This window comes from Scyliorhinus torazame, chromosome 16 (assembly GCF_047496885.1).
Source record: "Scyliorhinus torazame isolate Kashiwa2021f chromosome 16, sScyTor2.1, whole genome shotgun sequence".
Classification (NCBI taxonomy): domain Eukaryota; kingdom Metazoa; phylum Chordata; class Chondrichthyes; order Carcharhiniformes; family Scyliorhinidae; genus Scyliorhinus; species Scyliorhinus torazame.
Window position 1 is genome coordinate 98,717,567 of NC_092722.1, and position 21,766 is coordinate 98,739,332.

General features: G+C 47.8%; 1 protein-coding gene across 2 annotated transcripts in view; it reads left to right on the plus strand.

Annotated features, from left to right (window-relative positions):
• Positions 1-21,766, plus strand: part of dna2 (DNA replication helicase/nuclease 2) — a 180,869-nt gene that overhangs the window by 92,361 nt on the left and 66,742 nt on the right. For both annotated transcript variants that reach the window (XM_072478779.1, XM_072478780.1), the window contains exons 8-9: positions 2,652-2,769; positions 13,671-13,836. In XM_072478779.1, coding sequence (XP_072334880.1) covers positions 2,652-2,769; positions 13,671-13,836 — 284 coding nt within the window. The remainder of the gene's footprint in view (positions 1-2,651; positions 2,770-13,670; positions 13,837-21,766) is intronic.

A 21,766-nucleotide genomic window follows, 5' to 3' on the forward strand; every position in this document is an offset into this window, starting at 1 on the left:
GCACCTCACAACAGAACCCCTCCTCCATATCCTCTCCCAACTCTTCCTCTCACTTTGCTTTGATCCCTTCCAGTGGTGCCTTCTCCTCTTCCAAAATAGCCCCGTAAACCGCTGACACTACACCCTTCTCCCGTCCCCCTGTTGTCAGCACCTCCTCCAATGTCCCAATGACCTAGGGGGTGCTTTTGCTAACACTGTTGGGGAGGTTTTAAACTAATGTGGCAGAGGGAAGGGAACCAGATTAGGAAGTTAGAGGTCAGTAACGAGGCAGCAACTAAAGCCAGTAAGGTACTCAATAATAATCTCATTGTGACTAAGGGGAAGAGTAGACAGGGAAGAAATGATGAATGCAAAGGGACAGGTGGTCTGAGATGCATTTGTTTTAATGCGAGAAGTGTAGCAGGTAAGGCAGATGAACTTGGGGCTTGGATTAGTACCTGGGAATATGATATTGGTATTACTGAGACTTGGTTGAGGGAAGGGTAAGATTGGCAACTAAATATCCCAGGGTATTGATGCTTCAGGAGGGATAGAGAGGGAGGTAAAAGGGGTGTAGGAGTTGCATTACTGGACAGAGCACTGAGGAAATATGGGTAGAGCTAAGAAATAGGAAGGGTGCAGTAACATTGTTGGGACTTTACTACAGGCCTCCCAAAAGTGAGCGTGAAGTAGAGGTACAAATATATAGACAGATTATAGGAACATGTAGGAGCAATATGGTGGTCGTGATGGGAGATTTTAACTTCCCCAGCATTGAATGGGACTCATGTAGTGTTGGAGGTGTAGATGGAGCAGAATTTGTAAAGAGCATCCAGCAGAGTTTCTTTAGAGCTGTATGTAAATAGTCCAACTCGGGAAGGGGCCATACTGGGCTGGTATTGGGGAATGATCCCGGCCAGGTGGTTGAAGTTTCAGTCGGTGATTACTTTGGGTATAGCGATCACAATTCCGTAAGTTTTAGAATGCTCATGGACAAAGACGAGAGTGGTCCTAAAGGAAGAGTGCTAAATTGGGGAAAGGCCAAGTATAACAAAATTCGGCAGGAGCTAGGGAATGTGGATTGGGAGCAGCTGTTTAAGGGTAAATCCACATTTGAAATGTGGGAGTCTTTTAAGGAAAGGTTGATCTAGAGTGCAGGACAGACATGTCCCTGTGAAAATGAGGGATAGAAATGGCAAGGTGAGGGAACCATGGATTACGGGTGGAATTGTGAGAATAGCTAAGATGAAAAAGGAAGCATACATATGATCTAGGCGACTTAAAACTGATGAAGCTTTGGAGGAATATCGGGAAAGTAGGACAAATTTCAAAAGCGCAATAAAGAGTGCTAAAAGGGGTCATGAAATATCTTTGGCTAACAGGGTTAAGGAAAATCCCAAAGCCTCTTATTCGTATATAATGAGCAAGAGGGTAACTAGAGAAAGGATTGGCCCTCTCAAAGACAAAAGAGGGAATTTATGCGTGGAGTCCGAGGAAATGGGTGAGATTCTTAATGAGTACTTTGCATCGGTATTCACCAAGGAGAGGGACATGACGGATGTTGAGGCTACGGATGGATGTTTAAATACTATAGGTCAAGTCGGCATAAGGAAGGGGGAAGCTTTGGGTATTCTAAAAGGCATTAAGGTGGACAAGTCCCCAGGTCCGGATGGGATCTATCCCAGGTTACTGAGGGAACTGAGGGACGAAGTAGCTGGGGCCTTAATAGATATCTTTGCAGCATCCTTAAACTCAAGCCCCCTGTTAATAAACACTAACACACTATAAGCCTCCTTCACCTTTAGAGATCAATGGACATGAACCCCAAGATCTCTCTGTCCCTCCACATTCCTCAGAACCCTGCCGTTGACCCTGTAATCCGCATTCAAATTTTTTCGCCAAAACGAATCACCTTGCACTTATCAGGGTTAAACTCCATCTACCATTTTTCAGCCCAGTTCTGCATCCTATCAATGTCTCTTTGCAGCCTACAACAGCCCTCCACCCCATCCACTACTCCACCAATCTTGGTGTCATCAGCAAATTTGCTGACCCAGCTTTCAGCCCCCTCCTCCAAGTCATTGATAAAAATCACAAATAGCAGAGGACCCAGCACTGATCCCTGTGGTACATCGCTGGTAACTGGTCTCCAGTCTGAAAATTTTCCATCCGCCACCACCCTCTGTCTTCTATGTGATAGCCAGTTACTTATCCAATTGGCCAAATTTCCCTCTATCCCACACCTCCTTACTTTCTTCATAAGCCTACCATGGGGAACCTTATCAAACGCCTTACTAAAATCCATGTATACGACATCAACTGCTCTACCTTCATCTACACTCTTGGTTACCTCCTCAAAGAATTCAATCAAATTTGTGAGGCAAAGAATTCAATCAAATTTGTGAGGCAAGACTTACCCTTCACGAATCCGTGTTGAATATCCCAGGTTAAGCTGCATCTTTCCAAATGGTCATAAATCCTATCCTTCAGGACCTTTTCCATTAACTTACTGGCCACTGAAGTAAGCCTAACCGGCCTATAGTTACCAGGGTCATTCCTATTCCCTTTCTTGAACAGAGGAACAGCATTTGCCATTGTACATTACAGATTGTTTATTTTGGTCAACTATGAAAATAAATAAAATAAGGATACATTTTTGCCCTTTTGTGCAGGTAATTCTGTACACGTTGCTGAGCCAGGAACGCAGGGGAGATCCAGAGGCTGGATTTCTGCTCTATCTCAAAACTGGTGCCATGCATCCAGTACCAGGCAATCGTATGGACAGGAGAGGTATAAAACAATTGGGAAATTCATGGTATGAAAATTATTGGGCCATAGCTTCTGTGAAATGGTAAAATATACTCTCTCTGGCGCTGGCATTCAGTGTTCGGGAACCAAGTTGGAGCTGGGCTCTGGTCAGAGCCGGCTGGCAGTGTTGTTTACTCCAGGTTGAGTTTCTCCTGTACTGGCAAGTTCACTGTGTGAAATGAATGGGTGTGAGCGATGCTGGCTCCAGATCACCATCCACTGACTTTCCTGTTGGAAGCCAACACGTGGAGGTCAAGAGAAGGCAGGATTTGACTTGACCATGATGGCTTTTACCAGCTGAGACCTGACAACTATACACTAGCTACTTGTTCAAGCTTAGCCATGAATTTAAAGCCATTGGGTCAATGCCCTCATGAGGAAAACAGGGATAAAATCCAGCAAAAGAGGACGAGAGCTAAAACTAGCCCAAAATAAATGGGGATACCAGGCATTACTAGCCAAGGTTTTGAAAAGGATCAAAAACAGGTGTTTGTTGCGCCATTGTATCCTATAGACTAGAACAGGCCATCTTTGTCTTGACTGAGGTAGCTGACCACCCTGGGCAATGATTGACCTCCGTTTCCCAGAGAGGAATAATATGGCAGGGCTAATGTTTCTGATTACTGGCAGTGACCCACTGCTGGGAAGGGTATGGGATTGCGGGTTGTGATAAGAGGATTAGGCTCTGCTGTGATAAACCCTATGGTTGAATAGCCTACAGTAATTTATTCTGTTAGCTCAACCTTGTTGAGATACCAGATTGCTCTAGATGCATGTATTGTAAGAGTGGATGAGCAGCAGAGTTAAAACTAGGAGGTGGAAGGCTTTGTACAGGCAACATGATGCACACAAAAACGCATGTTTTAACACTGGGAAACCCACACAGTGCAAGCCTCTGTCTGATATCAGAGTGACTCATCTTGTGAGTCACTCTGATATCAGACCGGGGAGCATTTCGGTAACAGTGACCACAATTCAGTAAGTTTTAAAGTACTGGTGGACAAGGATAAGAGTGGTCCGAGGATGAATGTGCTAAATTGGGGGAAGACTAATTATAACAATATTAGGCGGGAACTGAAGAACATAGATTGGGGGCGGATGTTTGAGGGGAAATCAACATCTGACATGTGGGAGGCTTTCAAGTGGCAGTTGAAAGGAATACAGGACCGGCATGTTCCTGTGAGGAAGAAAGATAAATACGGCAATTTTCGGGAACCTTGGATGACGAGGGATATTGTAGGCCTCGTCAAAAAGAAAAAGGAGGCATTTGTCAGGGCTAAAAGGCTGGGAACAGACGAAGCCTGTGTGGCATATAAGGAAAGTAGGAAGGAACTTAAGCAAGGAGTCCGGAGGGCTAGAAGGGGTCACGAAAAGTCATTGGCAAATAGGGTTAAGGAAAATCCCAAGGCTTTTTACACGTACATAAAAAGCAAGAGGGTAGCCAGGGAAAGGGTTGGCCCACTGAAGGATAGGCAAGGGAATCTATGTGTGGAGCCAGAGGAAATGGGCGAGGTACTAAATGAATACTTTGCATCAGTATTCACCAAAGAGAAGGAATTGGTAGATGTTGAGTCTGGAGAAGGGGGTGTAGATAGCCTGGGTCACATTGTGATCCAAAAAGACGAGGTGTTGGGTGTCTTAAAAAATATTAAGGTAGATAAGTCCCCAGGGCCTGATGGGATCTACCCCAGAATACTGAAGGAGGCTGGAGAGGAAATTGCTGAGGCCTTGACAGAAATCTTTGGATCCTCGCTGTCTTCAGGGGATGTCCCGTAGGACTGGAGAATAGCCAATCTTGTTCTTCTGTTTAAGAAGGGTAGCAAGGATAATCCCGGGAACTACAGGCCGGTGAGCCTTACTTCAGTGGTAGGGAAATTACTGGAGAGAATTCTTCGAGACAGGATCTACTCCCATTTGGAAGCAAATGGACGTATTAGTGAGAGGCAGCACGGTTTTGTGAAGGGGAGGTCGTGTCTCACTAACTTGATAGAGTTTTTCGAGGAGGTCACTAAGATGATTGATGCAGGTAGGGCAGTAGATGTTGTCTATATGGACTTCAGTAAGGCCTTTGACAAGGTCCCTCATGGTAGACTAGTACAAAAGGTGAAGTCACACGGGATCAGGGGTGAGCTGGCAAGGTGGATACAGAACTGGCTAGGCCATAGAAGGCAGAGAGTAGCAATGGAGGGATGCTTTTCTAATTGGAGGGCTGTGACCAGTGGTGTTCCACAGGGATCAGTGCTGGGACCTTTGCTCTTTGTAGTGTATATAAATGATTTGGAGGAAAATGTAACTGGTCTGATTAGTAAGTTTGCAGACGACACAAAGGTTGGTGGAATTGCGGATAGCGATGAGGACTGTCGGAGGATACAGCAGGATTTAGATTGTCTGGAGACTTGGGCGGAGAGATGGCAGATGGAGTTTAATCCGGACAAATGTGAGGTAATGCATTTTGGAAGGTCTAATGCAGGTAGGGAATATACAGTGAATGGTAGAACCCTCAAGAGTATTGAAAGTCAAAGAGATCTAGGAGTACAGGTCCACAGGTCATTGAAAGGGGCAACACAGGTGGAGAAGGTAGTCAAGAAGGCATACGGCATGCTTGCCTTCATTGGCCGGGGCATTGAGTATAAGAATTGGCAAGTCATGTTGCAGCTGTATAGAACCTTAGTTAGGCCACACTTGGAGTATAGTGTTCAATTCTGGTCGCCACACTACCAGAAGGATGTGGAGGCTTCAGAGAGAGTGCAGAAGAGATTTACCAGAATGTTGCCTGGTATGGAGGGCATTAGCTATGAGGAGAGGTTGAATAAACTTGGTTTGTTCTCACTGGAACGACGGAGGTTGAGGGGCGACCTGATAGAGGTCTACAAAAAGGGGCATAGACAGAGTGGATAGTCAGAGACTTTTCCCCAGGATAGAGGGGTCAATTACTCGGGTGCATAGGTTTAAGGTGCGAGGGGGAAAAAAAATAGTGCCCCCCCCCCCCCCGGGTTTATGCTGCTGTCACTCTATCGTCCCTTAACGTTCCGCGAGATAGTCAAGGAACGGTTGCCACCGCCTGGAGAACCCCTGAGCCGATCCTCTCAACGCAAATTTTATTCGTTCCAGCTTTATGAACCCTGCCATGTCGTTTATCCAGGCCTCCACGCCGGGGGGTTTCGCTTCCTTCCACATGAGTAAAATCCTACGCCGGGCTACTAGGGGCGCAAAGGCCAGAATATCGGCCTCTTTCGCCTCCTGCACTCCCGGCTCTTCCGCTACCCCAAATACCGCTAACCTCCAGGCTTGACCCGGACCTTCACCACCTTTGAAATTACCCTTGCCACGCCCCCCCCCCTCCCCCAGTACCCATCCAATGCCGGACACGACCAGAACATGTGTGTGTGGTTCGCCGGGCTTCCCGAGCACCTCCCACACCTGTCCCCCATTCCGAAGAACCTGCTCAGTCTTGCTCCCGTCATATGTGCTCTGTGGAGAACCTTAAATTGAATCGGGCTAAGTCTGGCGCACGAAGACGAGGAATTTACCCTGCTTAGGGCATCAGCCCATAGCCCCTCCTCAATCTCCTCCCCCAGCTCTTCCCATTTTCCCTTCAGCTCCTCTATCATCGCCTCCCCCTCGTCTCTCATCTCCTGATATATTTGGACACTTTGCCCTCCCCGACCCATACCCTGGAAATCACTCGATCTGTGTCGGGAGCAGCGGAAATTCCCTCACCTGTTGCCTCGTAAATGCCCCCACTTGCATATATCTGAAGATATTCCCTGGGGGCAACTCATATTTTTCCTCCAGCGCTCCCAGGCTTGCAAACGTCCTGTCTATAAACAGGTTCCTCAGTTTCCTAATTCCTACTCGTTGCCAACTCTGGAACCCCCGTCCATCCTTCCTGGGACAAACCTGTGGTTATTCCTAATCGGGGACCACACCGAGGCACCCGTCACCCCCCTGTGTCGCCTCCACTGCCCCCAGATCCTCAAGGTTGCCACCACCACTGGGTTTGTGGTATACCTTTTTGGGGAGAACGGCAGCGGCGCCGTCACCAGCGCCTTTAGGCTCGTTCCTTTACAGGACGCCATCTCCAGCCTCTTCCACTGTGTACAGTTCTGGTCGCCTCATTTTAGGAAGGATGTGGAAGCTTTGGAAAAGGTGCAAAGAAGATTTACCAGGATGTTGCCTGGAATGGAGAGTAGGTCTTACGAGGAAAGGTTGAGGGTGCTAGGCCTTTTCTCATTAGAACGGAGAAGGATGAGGGGCGACTTGATAGAGGTTTATAAGATGATCAGGGGAATAGATAGAGTAGACAGTCAGAGATTTTTTCCCCGGGTGGAACAAACCATTACAAGGGGACATAAATTTAAGGTGAAAGGTGGAAGATATAGGAGGGATATCAGAGGTAGGTTCTTTACCCAGAGAGTAGTGGGGGCATGGAATGCACTGCCTGTGGAAGTAGTTGAGTCGGAAACATTAGGGACCTTCAAACAGCTATTGAATAGGTACATGGATTACGGTAAAATGATATAGTGTAGATTTATTTGTTCTTAAGGGCAGCACGGGAGCATTGTGGATAGCACAATGCTTCACAGCTCCAGGGTCCCAGGTTCGATTCCGGCTTGGGTCACTGTCTGTACGGAGTCTGCACGTCCTCCCCGTGTCTGCGTGGGTTTCCTCCGGGTGCTCCGGTTTCCTCCCACAGTCCAAAGATGTGCAGGTTAGGTGAATTGGCCAATGATAAATTGCCCTTAATGTCCAAAATTGCCCTTGGTGTTGGGTGGAGGTGTTGAGTTTGGGTAGGGTGCTCTTTCCAGGAGCCGGTGCAGACTCAAAGGGCAGAATGGCCTCCTTCTGCACTGTAAATTCAATGATAATCTATGATTAATCTAGGACAAAGGTTCGGCACAACATCGTGGGCCGAAGGGCCTGTTCTGTGCTGTATTTTCTATGTTCTATGTTGTTCCACGCTGCCCCCTCTCCCTCCCTCATCCACTGACAAACCATCGCCATATTGGCGGCCCAGTAGTAGTCGTTCAGGCTCGGCAGCGCCAGTTCCCCTCTATCCCTACTGCGCTGCAGGAACCCCCTCCTTACCCTCGGGGTCTTCCCTGCCCACACAAAGCTCATAATGCTCCTGTCTATTTTTTTGAAAAAGGCCTTTGTGATCAGAATGGGGAGACACTGAAACATGAAAAGAAACCTCCGGAGGACCATCATTTTCACCGCCTGCTCTCTGCCCGCCAATGAGAGCGGCAACATATCCCACCTCTTGAAGTCCTCCTCCATCTGCTCCACCAGTCGCGTCAGATCAAGTCTGTGTAGAGTTCCCCAGTTCCTGGCTACCTGGATCCCCAGATATCGAAAGCTCCTTTCCACTCTCCTTAACGGCAGAGCGTCTATTCCTCTTCCCTGGTCCCCGGGGTGTATTACAAAAAGCTCGCTCTTCCCCATATTTAGCCTGTATCCCGAGAAATCTCCAAACTCCCTCAGTATCTGCATAACCTCTGGCATCCCCTCTACAGGGTCCGCAACGTATAGCAGTAAGTCATCAGCGTAGAGCGACACTTAATGCTCCTCTCCCCCTCTAACCACCCCCCTCCACTTCTTAGAGTCCCTCAACGCTATGGCCAGTGGTTCAATTGCCAACGCGAACAGTAATGGGGACAGGGGGCACCCCTGCCTTGTTCCCCTGTGTAGCCGAAAATACTCCGATCTTTGCCGGTTTGTGACTACACTTGCCACTGGGGCCCCATATAGGAGTCTGGCCCATCTAACAAACCCCTCCCTGAACCCAAACCTCCTCAGCACCTCCCACAAATAGTCCCACTCCACCCTATCGAATGCCTTCTCCGCATCCACCATCTCTGCCTCTCCCTCCGCTGGGGGCGTCATCATCACCCCCAGCAGCCGTCGAACGTTAACATTCAGTTGTCTCCCCTTTACAAATCCTGTCTGGTCTTCATGGTCTGGACCCCCGGGACGCAATCCTCTATCCTTGTCGCCAGCACTTTTGCCAGCAGTTTGGCGTCTACATTTAGGAGTGAGATAGGCCTGTATGACCCGCATTGCAGCGGATCTTTATCCCGCTTTAGAATTAGTGATATCGTCGCCTCCGACATTGTCAGTGGTAGTATCCCCCCCTTCCCTGGCCTCGTTTAAAGGTTCTCGCCAGCAGCGGAGCCAACAGGTCCACATCTTTCCTGTAGCATTCCACTGGAAACCCGTCTGGTCCCGGGGCCTTCCCTGCCTGCATGTTCCCCAGTACCTTAGTCACCTCGTCCACCTCGATTGGCGCCCCCAGACCTGCCACCTCCTGCTCCTCCACCCTCGGGAACCTTAGTTGATCCAGAAAATGTAGCATTCCCTCTTTACCCCCCCGGGGGTTGGGACTTGTATAGCCTCTCATAAAAGGTCTTAAACGCCTCATTTACCTTCCCTGCTCTCTGCTCCATAGTTCCCGTTTCATCCCTAACTCCCCCAATCTCTCTCGCCGCTATCCTCTTACGAAGTTGATGGGCCAGCAGCTGGCTCGCCTTTTCCCCATACTCGTATCGCATCCCCTGTGCCTTCCTCCACTGTGCCTCTGCCTTTCCTGTGGTCAGCAGGTCAAACTCCGTCTGAAGTCTTCGCCTTTCTCTATATAGTCCTTTGTCTGGGGCCTCCGCATATCTTTTATCCACCCTCAAAATCTCCCCCACTAATCTCTCCCTTTCTTTGCCCTCTTGTTTCTCCTTGTGGGCTCTAATGGCGATCAGCTCTCCTCTAACCACCGCCTTCAGCGCTTCCCATACTACCCCCACCTGAACCTCCCCATCGTCGTTGACCTCCAGGTATCGCTCAATACACCCCCTCACCCTTCCACAGACCCCCTCATCCGCCAATAGTCCCACATCCAGTCGCCAGAGTGCCGGCCTTCTCCCGGTCCTGGACCTAGACCGGTCTAGCCCTGGATCCAGCACAAGTGTTGAAGTCGTTTCCCCCCCCCCCCCCCCATTACCAAGCTTCCTACCTCCAGGTCTGGGATACGTCCCAGCATCCGCTTCATGAATCCCAGTTCGGGGCATATACATTCACCAGCACGACCGTGTCTCCCTGCAATCTACCACTCACCATCACATACCTGCCCCCGTTAGCCACCACTATATTCTCAGCCTCGAAAGACACCCGTTTCCCCACCAGTATCGCCACCCCCCTGTTTTTCGCGTCCAACCCTGAGTGGAATACCTGTCCCACCCATCCTTTTCTTAACCTAACCTGATCCGCCACCTTCAGATGCGTCTCCTGAAGCATGATTATGTCCGCCTTCAGTCTTTTTAAGTGCGCGAACACCCGGGCCCTCTTAATCGGCCCATTTAGGCCTCTCACATTCCACGTGATCAGCCGGATTGGGGGGCCGCTCGCCATCCCCTTTTCTGGGCCATCCCCCCCCCCCATCCAGGTCCCGCCACCCATCTGTCCCCCAGGCGGCGCCTTCCCGTCCCGGCCACCTCTTCTCTTGCCAGCTCCCCCTTGCACTCAGCAGCAGCAACCCAGTTAGTCCCCCGTCTCCCCCGCTAGATCCCCCTCTAGTATGGTTACTCCCCCCATAATGCTTCCGAAAGTCAGCTAACTCTAGCTGACCCCGGCTTCCCCCGTTCTCTCTTTGACCTCCCTGCGTGTGGGGCTCTCTTCCTTCCTGCGCCTATCTTCCCGCCATCATCTCCATAGCGCGGGAAAACCCGGTGCTTTCCTATCGGCCCCACCCCCTATGGCGCCGCTCCCTCATTCCCCCTCCCCCTCTCTGTCCCTTTTTCCCACCGGCGCCCACGTTTCCTCGCGTCAGGGGGAGAGAAATTCCCCATCCAACATTGCTGTATAATAAACCTCCCCTTTCACCACTTTACATTCCTGTACCACCACCTCGTTGCTTCCCCCCCAACATCAAACTCTCAAATCTAGTCCAGTTTCTCTTCTTTAATGAAGGTCCATTCCTCATCTGCCGTTTCGAAGTAGTAGTGCTTGCCCTGATGCGTGACCCACAATCGCGCCGGCTGCAGCATCCCGAATTTTATTTTCTTCCTGTGAAGCACCGCCGTGGCCCGATTAAAACTCGTCCTCCTTCTCGTCACCTCCGCACTCCAGTCCTGATACACCCGTATCACCGCATTCTCCCACTTGCTACTCCGTACCTTCTTGGCCCAGCTCAGGACCGCCTCTCTGTCCATGAAGCGGTGGAATCTCACCACTATCGCCCTTGGTATTTCATCCGCCTTTGGTCTTCTCACCAGGACCCGGTACGCTCCTTCCACCTCCAGGGGGCCCGTTGGGGCCTCCGCTCCCATTAGCGTATGGAGCATCGTGCTCACATAAGCCCCAACATCAGCTCCTTCAGGGAGACCGAATATCCGTAGGTTCTTCCTCCTCGAGCTGTTCTCCAGGGCTTCCAGCCTTTCGATGCACCTCTTGTGTGACATTTAAGGGGCATCTTGACAAATACATGAATAGGATGGGAATAGAGGGATACAGATCCCGGAAGTGTGGAAGATTTTAGTTTCGACGGGCAGCATGATCGGTGCAGGCTTGGAGGGCCGATGAGTCTGTTCCTCTGCTGTACTTTTCATTGTTCTTTGTTCTGTGGTTTTGGGTTTGGAAGGTGCTGTAGAAGGAGACTTGGTGAGTTCTTGCAGTGCATCGTATAGATGGTACACACTGCTGTTACTGTTCATCGGTGGTGGAGGGGTTGAATGTTTGTGGAAGGGGGAGCAATCAAGTGGGCTGCTTTTTCCTGGATGGTGTTGAGCTTTTTTTTTATAGAAGAGTACCCAATTCATTTTTTCCATTTAAGGGGCAATTTAGCGTGCCAATCCACCTAGCTTGCACATCTTTGTGGGGACGAAACCCACGCAAACACAGGGAGAATGTGCAAACTCCATACGGACAGTGACCCAGAGCCAGGATCTCGTCCCCGTGAGGCAGCAATGCTAACCACTGTGCCACCGTGCTGCCCTGTGTTAAGCTTCTTGAGTGTTGTTGGAGCTATACTCATCCAAGCATGTGGAGTGTATTCCATCACACTCCTGACTGGTGCCTTGTAAGTGATGGACAGGCTTTGGGGAGTCAGGAGGTGAGTTACTCGCCACAGGATTCCTAGCCTCTGTCCTGCTCTTATAGCCACAGTATTTATATGCCTGATGGTTAACCATTCTCAATTCTTTTGCTCATCATTAGACATTCCCTGTTTTGGCATTATGACATCTTTGGCCAGCTTATTTCAGCATCATGGTATCGAAGTATAATGTAGATTTGTGTAAATAACACACTGAGGCCACACCTCGGGGTTCTGCAGGCAGTGAAGAGAGCACTGGGAACCAAGCACTGGACAAGCAACAATTCTTTTTCAGTGATGAGGGAAGATATTTTACCTGAGTTACAACAGCCTGGGTTGGTGCGCTGCCAATTCCAGGCCCGGAGTCTCAACACAATTTGTATAAATTTTGCAGAGTCTTTAGCCCCTTGACTGCTCAGTAAGTTATATCCACCAGGTTTGTAAATTTTTATTTATAACGGAACAAAGTTGAAATATGCAGTAATTATAAGAGAATAACCGCCAGTTGATCATCTACTCTTTCCCCCCTCCCCCTTTACCGTCCCGCCCTCTACCCAACACATACAAGATAGACACACACAGAGAAGGGAAAAGGGTGAAATTAATAAGGGGATTAATATGAAATGAAAGATGTAATTGTTTCCGAAGTTGAAGCAGTTGCAACAGGCTGTCCTCCCAGGATGCTTGGGAATCAAAGCCATCGGTGTAGTGTTAGTGATGATCTGCCAGTAGCCTTCAGTCAGCACTGCCAGACTATAGAATTTCCTATGCGGAGTCACTTCAATTTTTGTTAACCTGGGCCTTCACTCAAAGGAACAGTCTCAGACCCGTTTAATTCTGAAGCCTCTTTGTCTCACCCCAGCCTAGCTTCACCCAGAGTTTTAAGCTGAAATTGTCTCCTGTATCACCATAAAGACCTCCAGTCTTTCTGAGGAAAGAATAGAGTTCCCATCCGCGTGCTTCAGAGTGGTTTTTACATTCCAGGGAGAGAAACATTTTTTTTCTTCATTCATGTGACATGGGTGTTGCAGGCTCTGCCAGCATTTATTGCCCACCCTAATTGTCCTTGAGGGGTCAGGTAAGAGTCAACTACATTGCTGTGGGTCTGGAGTCACATGTAGGCCAAACCAGGTAGCGACGGCAGACGCCCTTCCCTAAAAGACATTAGTTAACGAGATGGGTTTTTACGGCAATCAACAGTGGTTTAATGGTTATCATTAGATTTTTAATTCCAGATTTTTATTGAATTCCAATTTCACCATCTGCAGTGGCAGTATTTGGACCCGGCTACCCAGAGCATTACTCTGGGTCTCTGGTTTACTAGTCCAGTGACAATACCACTATGCCACTGCCTCCCCTGTGAGCTTTCTCCAATCTGAGTTTAAAATAAAGCTAACAGAAAAAACACCGTTACACAGAGGAAGGAACGTTCCAGAGAAAACCCTGATCAATCGGCAGGGGCCACTGACGAGGCCCAGCAATTCGAATCAGTCCATTGGCCAACAGCCAAGTCCATCAAGGTGTGTCAGCACTGATCTCCCTAGAATTTGATTGTGTTAACTTATAAATAGCTTCATGCAACCTGCCTTGCCTGAGGGTCATTGGCCAATCTTCGGTTTATACCAGCCAATCGATTTAATGGCAAACATCTATCTTAAAGTCACCGGTACATTACTTGACCATGTACAAAAAGTATAATAGCAAAAATTAACAGAAATTAAATGGAGTAAAAGGGAACAGACGAGGGTTAAACAAGAGCATCTTTACACCTCATAATTGTGTTTTTGTTTCAATTCTCACACAGAACTGCTGAAATTGAGAAACCAGTTGGCTTTTTATTTAATCAATGGTGTAGTTTGGCCAGTGTCGAAGAATATGGAGGCACAGCCTGCAGCACTACCCCCTGTCATCAGTGACCAACAAACTTGCAGGTTCTGTTCGCAGCGACGTAACTGTGCTTTATATAGCAGGTGAGGGGGTATCGAATCATTGGGGTTGCGCCAGGAAACTGAGGGAGTGTCCAGTAGTTGGTGCCATATGAGAACTCAATGAGAGTGTCCAATAACTGCAGCTCTACCAGGAAAGTGTGGAAGTATACAATCGTGGGGCAGTGGAAGGGTTGTATTGCTGCTCGTGGCTCTTGTTTATCTTTTGATATGTGTCCATTGGTCCTGCTTCGTTAGGTCAAGACTAAGGTAACAGCACACTTTCATCCTGGGGACTCAGCCCAGGACCTGACTTCTATGCACTTGTATCTTGCACATGTGCACGGTTACACACAGAAACCATTGAAACATTACAGCACAGAAGGAGGCCATGCTGGCCATCTTGCCAGCCCAAGGACCAGGTGCCCTTCCTAATCCCACCTACCTGCACCCGGTCCATAGCCCTGTAGCTTACAGCACTTATGGTGTAGATCCAGGTACGAGTTTAGGTTCCCTGCCTCCACCACCAACTCAGGCAGTGAATTCCAGACTCCCACTAACCTCTACGCAAAAACGTTCTTCCTCATGTTCCCTCTGCACCGTCTGCCACTTGTCTTGAATCTATGTTCCCTGGTTCTAGAATTCTCCACCAAGGGAAACCATTTTATCCTCTCCACTCGATTTCTTCCCCTCATAAAATTGTACACCTCAATTAAGTCACCCCTCAGCCTTTGTTCCAAGGAAAATAACCCCAACCTATCCGATCTCTTCTCATAGCTACTGTTCTAGCCCTAACACCCGGAGGAAACCCACGCACACACGGGGAGAACGTGCAGACTCCGCACAGGCAGTGACCCAAGCCAGGAATCGAACCTGTGACCCTGGAGCTGTGAAGCAATTGTGGCAAATAGGGTTAAGGAAAATCCCAAGGCTTTTTACACGTACATAAAAAGCAAGAGGGTAGCCAGGGAAAGGGTTGGCCCACTGAAGGATAGGCAAGGGAATCTATGTGTGGAGCCAGAGGAAATGGGCGAGGTACTAAATGAATACTTTGCATCAGTATTCACCAAAGAGAAGGAATTGGTAGATGTTGAGTCTGGAGAAGGGGGTGTAGATAGCCTGGGTCACATTGTGATCCAAAAAGACGAGGTGTTGGGTGTCTTAAAAAATATTAAGGTAGATAAGTCCCCAGGGCCTGATGGGATCTACCCCAGAATACTGAAGGAGGCTGGAGAGGAAATTGCTGAGGCCTTGACAGAAATCTTTGGATCCTCGCTGTCTTCAGGGGATGTCCCGGAGGACTGGAGAATAGCCAATCTTGTTCCTCTGTTTAAGAAGGGTAGCAAGGATAATCCCGGGAACTACAGGCCGGTGAGCCTTACTTCAGTGGTAGGGAAATTACTGGAGAGAATTCTTTGAGACAGGATCTACTCCCATTTGGAAGCAAATGGACGTATTAGTGAGAGGCAGCACGGTTTTGTGAAGGGGAGGTCGTGTCTCACTAACTTGATAGAGTTTTTCGAGGAGATCACTAAGATGATTGATGCAGGTAGGGCAGTAGATGTTGTCTATATGGACTTCAGTAAGGCCTTTGACAAGGTCCCTCATGGTAGACTAGTACAAAAGGTGAAGTCACACGGGATCAGGGGTGAGCTGGCAAGGTGGATACAGAACTGGCTAGGCCATAGAAGGCAGAGAGTAGCAATGGAGGGATGCTTTTCCAATTGGAGGGCTGTGACCAGTGGTGTTCCACAGGGATCAGTGCTGGGACCTTTGCTCTTTGTAGTGTATATAAATGATTTGGAGGAAAATGTAACTGGTCTGATTAGTAAGTTTGCAGACGACACAAAGGTTGGTGGAATTGCGGATAGCGATGAGGACTGTCGGAGGATACAGCAGGATTTAGATTGTCTGGAGACTCGGGCGGAGAGATGGCAGATGGAGTTTAATCCGGACAAATGTGAGGTAATGCATTTTGGAAGGTCTAATGCAGGTAGGGAATATACAGTGAATGGTAGAACCCTCAAGAGTATTGAAAGTCAAAGAGATCTAGGAGTACAGGTCCACAGGTCATTGAAAGGGGCAAAACAGGTGGAGAAGGTAGTCAAGAAGGCATACGGCATGCTTGCCTTCATTGGCCGGGGCATTGAGTATAAGAATTGGCAAGTCATGTTGCAGCTGTATAGAACCTTAGTTAGGCCACACTTGGAGTATAGTGTTCAATTCTGGTTGCCACACTACCAGAAGGATGTGGAGGCTTTAGAGAGGGTGCAGAAGAGATTTACCAGAATGTTGCCTGGTATGGAGGGCATTAGCTATGAGGAGCGATTGAATAAACTCGGTTTGTTCTCACTGGAACGAAGGAGGTTGAGGGGCGACCTGATAGAGGTATACAAAATTATGAGGGGCATAGACAGAGTGGATAGTCAGAGGCTTTTCCCCAGGGTAGAGGGGTCAATTACTAGGGGGCATAGGTTTAAGGTGAGAGGGGCAAGGTTTCGAGTAGATGTACGAGGCAAGTTTTTTACGCAGAGGGTAGTGGGTGCCTGGAACTCGCTACCGTAGGAGGTAGTGGAAGCAGGGACGATAGGGACATTTAAGGGGCATCTTGACAAATATATGAATAGGATGGGAATAGAAGGATACGGACCCAGGAAGTGTAGAAGATTGTAGTTTAGTCGGGCAGCATGGTCGGCACGGGCTTGGCGGGCCGAAGGGCCTGTTCCTGTGCTGTACATTTCTTTGTTCTTTGTGCTAACCACTATGCTACCGTGTTGCCTGAGGTGACTAATCTGCTGACCACACAATCCCGTTCATCTCAAAAACATGGGCAAATTAGCTAGCTTAAATCCCATCATACATTGTGGCCACTGCTTGTTGCAAGAGTTTAAATGATTAGCACTTTTGTCCTAAAATATAGGTTTAATGGTTAATAATGATTACTGGGTATACTGTCTATGATTAATCTCAATCCTAACTTATGTAGAACTATTCTCGAACTATTCTAGTGTTATCCTAGCTTTTCAGTTTTAAGAGGTCTCATCTCTGGACACCCTGTTCAGCATGACCTTCATGACCACATGAAATTCCATCTGCCACTTTATCGCCCACTCCACCAATCCATTGATATCATTTTGGAGATTATAGCTATCCTCTACACTGTCCACCATTCGGCCAATCTATGTGTAATCTCGAAATTGATGTAATCATGTTCATGTCCAAATCATTAATATATAACACAACATTGAGCCCTGTGGAACACCATTTTAAACAACTTCACATTTGCAAGGGCAGCCATTGACCATTACACTGTCTCCTGTTACTAAGCCAACTTTTAATCGTTTTCCACATTGCCCTGTATCCCATGACCATGCAGTCACTGTCGTTCACACTTCCAGTGGGAAACATTTTGAGACCATAGGAGTAGAGGGAGGCCATTTATCCCTTTGAGCCTGCTCTGCTGTAAAGGGAGGTCATGGCTGATCTGTGACCGAACTCCATATACCTACCCTTGCCCCATATCCTTGAAGAGTTTGGGGGTGACAAAAATGTAACAATCTCAGATTTAAAATTTATTTTTTTTTTAAAAATAAAATAAATTTAGAGTACCTAATTATTTTTGTCCAATTGAGGGGCAATTTAGTGTGGCCAATCCACCTAACCTGCACATCTTTGGGTTGTGAGGGTGAGACCTACGCAGTCATGGAGAGAATGTGCAAACTCCACACGGACAGTGACCCAGGGCTGGGGTTCGAACCTAGGTCCTCAGTGCCGTAGGTAGCAGTGTCAGGGGTTGCCTTAGATTTAAAATTTATAATAGATCTTGCATCAATTACCATTGTGACTGAGTTTTAAAATTCTACCACCCCTTGCAGGTAGAAATATTTCTTAATTTCACTCCTGAACAGACTGACTGCAATTTTTAGACTGCCTCACCAGTCCTCCGCTCTCCCCAACTGGCCCAAATATCTTGAAAATTTAATCTGCTAAATTCCAGGGAATACAGCAATAGTTTGATGATCTCTTCTCATAATTTAACTCATGGGGTCCTGGTATTATTCTGGTAAGTTGATGTTGCACTCTGAATGTCAGCTGTTACTCAGCTGGTAACACTCTTTACTCTGAGTCACATGGTTCCAGGTTCAAGTTGAGCACAAAAGTCAAGGGAGTACTGCACTGTCTTTCGAATAGGATCCTCATCTGTCCCCTCAGGTGGATGTAAACAATCTCAAAGCACTATTTCAAAAACAAGTACAGGATTTATCCCTTTGTAGTGGTTTATGTTTTTCCCTCAAAAAAAAAAAAAAATCACACAAAACGGATTGTGATGAACATCACATTGCTGATATTGAGAGCTCCCTACGTGCAAATTGGTTGCTGTGTTTCCAATGTTGCAACAGTGCCTGCACTTCAAAGTACTTAATTAGCTGTAAAGTGAGTTGGGACAGCTGGTGGTTCTGAAAAAGACCATGTACATGCAAATCTTTTATTGTTTCGCTGTCAAGCCAAGATATCCTGTCCGGGCTCTTGTTTTACTTTCTAACAAGAATTGGTTATCTGGTTAGTTGAAGGTGTAGAAAATGCAACTTTATTGCTAATTATTCACTTTAATACACTTGCATAAGAACTGAATCAAAACTTGGAAACAAAATATCAAACTATACACAAACTGGTAAAATATTTGGCAAAAAAAAACATTAAACATAACCGCATAAAGAAATTACTTCAAACAAATAGATGATTCAACAATTCTGGAAGGCAGGAATTCAGGAACAAGATCTCGACCACATGGTCTTACTATTAAGGGAATCCTTCGACCTGTTGCTGTATGTGGCAGATCCTAAGGGAGTTTGGGGACTTCTCGGGCTATAAGCTCAATGTAGGGAAAAGTGAGCTCTTTGTGGTGCATCCAGGGGACCAGGGAAGAGGGATAGATGACCTACCGTTGAGGAGGGCAGAAAGGAGCTTTCGGTACTTGGGGATCCAGGTAGCTAGGAGCTGGGGGGCCCTGCACAAACTTAATTTGACGCGGCTGGCGGAGCAGATGGAGGAGGACTTTAAAAGATGGGATGTGTTGGCACTCTCGCTAGCGGGCAGGGTACAGTCGATTAAAATGATGGTCCTCCCGAGGTTTCTTTTTGTGTTCCAGTGCCTTCCTATTATGATTATCAACGCCTTTTTTAAGCGGGTAGGTAGGAGCATCATGGGTTTTGTGTGGGCAAACGAGACCCCGAGGGTAAGGAGGGGGTTTCTGGAGCGTAGTAGGGACAGGGAGGGCTGGCGTTGCCGAATCTGGGAGGCTATTATTGGGCAGCCAACATGGCGATGATCCGTAAGTGGGTAATAGAGGGAGAGGGGGCGGCATGGAAGAGGCTGGAGATGGCGTCCTGCAAAGGAACGAGCCTGAGGGCGCTGGTGACTACACCGCTGCCGCTCTCGCCGACAAGGTACACCACGAGTCCGGTGGTGGCGGCAACGCTAAAGATCTGGGGGCAGTAGAGACGACATGGGGTGAGATGGGAGCCTCGGTGTGGTCCCCGATCTGGGAGAACCATCGGTTCGTCCCAGGAAGGATGGACGGGGGGTTTCGGAGCTGGCATCGGGCAGGGATCAGAAGGATGGGGGACCTGTTTATAGATGGGACGTTTGCGAGCCTAGGGGCGCTGGAGGAGAAGTTTGGGTTACCCCAGGAAATGCGTTCAGGTATATGCAAGTGAGGGCGTTTGTGAGGCGGCAGGTATGGGGATTCCCTTTGCTCCCGGCACAGGGGATTCAGGACAGGGTGATTTCGGGTGTATGGGTCGGAGAAGGCAAGGTTTTGGTGATATAGCAGGAGATGAAAGAAGAGGAGGAGGCTTCGGGAGAGGAGCTGAAGGGCAAGTGGGAGGAGGAGTTGGGGGAGGAGATTGAAGAGGGTCTGTGGGCTGATGCCCTGAGTAGGGTTAATTCCTCTTCCTCATGTGCCAGGCTTAGTCTGATACAGTTTAAGGTTATTCACAGAGCGCATATGACAGGGGCGAGGCTGAGTAGGTTCTTTTGAGATGGAGGACAGATGCGGGAGGTGCTTGGAAAGCCCGGCGAATCACGCCCACATGTTCTGGTCGTGCCCGGCACTGGATGGGTTCTGGAGGGGTTTCGCGAAGACTATGTCCAAGGTGGTGAAAGTCCAGGTCAAGCCAAGGTGGGGACTGGCATTATTTGGGGTGGTGGACGAGCCGGGAGTGCAGGAGGCGAAAGAGGCCGGCATTCTGGCCTTTGCGTCCCTGGTAGCCCGGCGGAGGATCTTGCTCATGTGGAAGGACGTGAAGCCCCCCCAGTGTGGAAGCCTGGATAAATGACATGGCAGGGTTCATTAAGCTGGAGAGGATAAAGTTTGTCTTGAGAGGGTCTGCGCAGGGGTTCTTCAAGCGGTGGCAACCGTTCCTAGACTATCTCGCGGAGCATTAGAATGAGGTCGGTCAGCAGCAGCAGCAACCCGGGGGGGAAGAGTCTCCTTCGGGGGGGGGCGTTCCCTCGGGATACTTGTAAAGAGCATATGGGAGGGTTATTATCTGCAGGAGAAACCCATTGTATAAGTTCATAAAATCATAGAAGTTTACAGCATGGAAACAGGCCCTTCGGCCCAACCAGTCCATGCCGCCCAGTTTTTACCATTAAGCTAGTCCCAGTTGCCCGCACTTGGCCCATAACCCTCTATACCCATCTGACCCATGTAACTATCTATAGAATCATAGAAGCTCTGTTGTATGTTTGATTGATATGTTTATATTTTGTTCTGTTCTTTTCTCTTTATCTTTTCTGTTACGGGGGGGGTTTAATTGGTTGAAAATATTTGTTGGAAAAACTTTGAATAAACATATTTTTTTTTTAAATTAAGGGCATCCTTATCTACGGTCTAATCCCTCATTTACACATTGGTTTCTAATTTTCATCGGAGACCTCCTGATTTTTTCAAATGGATGTGTTACTTAGAGGATGATTTATTAATCAAACATTGGCCATTACTTAAGATTGATTGGTGTCCATCAAAGTTAGTTCAGCGTCTCCGTGCGCAGTCTCATGAAAATAGGTTTCTCATGTCACCACTGGCCACAGACCTTGCTGTAACTAATTAGTTGATACATTCTTTTTGCTAAATGCGTTGAAATACAGTCGTCAATTTGTTATATGAAACATTCACTGAAACAATGTAAATTTCCACAGACCAGACACGAGAGTTCAATAGTTGATTCATTATCTAAAACAATGATTGTATTCTTGCAGTCAAGGCATTTTAAATAATTTCACTCTTTACCTATGCATTCAATTAGCACCTAAAACCGTGAATGCATCTGAAACTACTCCGTGTTCCAGGTGTGGTCTAACTAGGACATTGCATTCCAAAAGCGTTTTTTCTACCTCCTTGTATTCTGGTCCATTAAATATAAAGGTCGGCGTTCCATTGGGCGTTTTGGTTATTTTCCTCCATTGCATGACTGTTTTCAAGTCTTATTAAGCCTCCATTGTTTTGTGTCTTTCGCCATTTTAAAAGTACTCTTTTGTTAGTCCAAAGTGGATGGTCTCACATTTGTCTATGAAATCCATTTTGCACAGTTTTGCCGTTCACTTAATTGATCAATATCTCTTTTTCATGTTTATATCCATGCTTGCTTTACCGTCCATCTTTGTATCATTGACAAACTTGGATATGTGGCCTTCTGTCCCATCATGAAAATGTGTCCTTGTTCTGAGGGTTAGCCGCACAATTTAAAATCTTTATCCACTGATTTCTATTCTCTGCTGCTCTCCCCTGTCTGCTCCATAGAGAGGCCAGTGCACATTTTGATATTATCCATTCATGCTGTCTTGGATCTTGTGCATATTTTCCAGTTCTTTGACCTTGTGTTGCACCGTTTTCTAAATGCTCCCCTCCTATACGCATCACATGTTCAAAATGTGATAGCTTCCTAGCTACATGAGCAAGATCCTCCGCCGG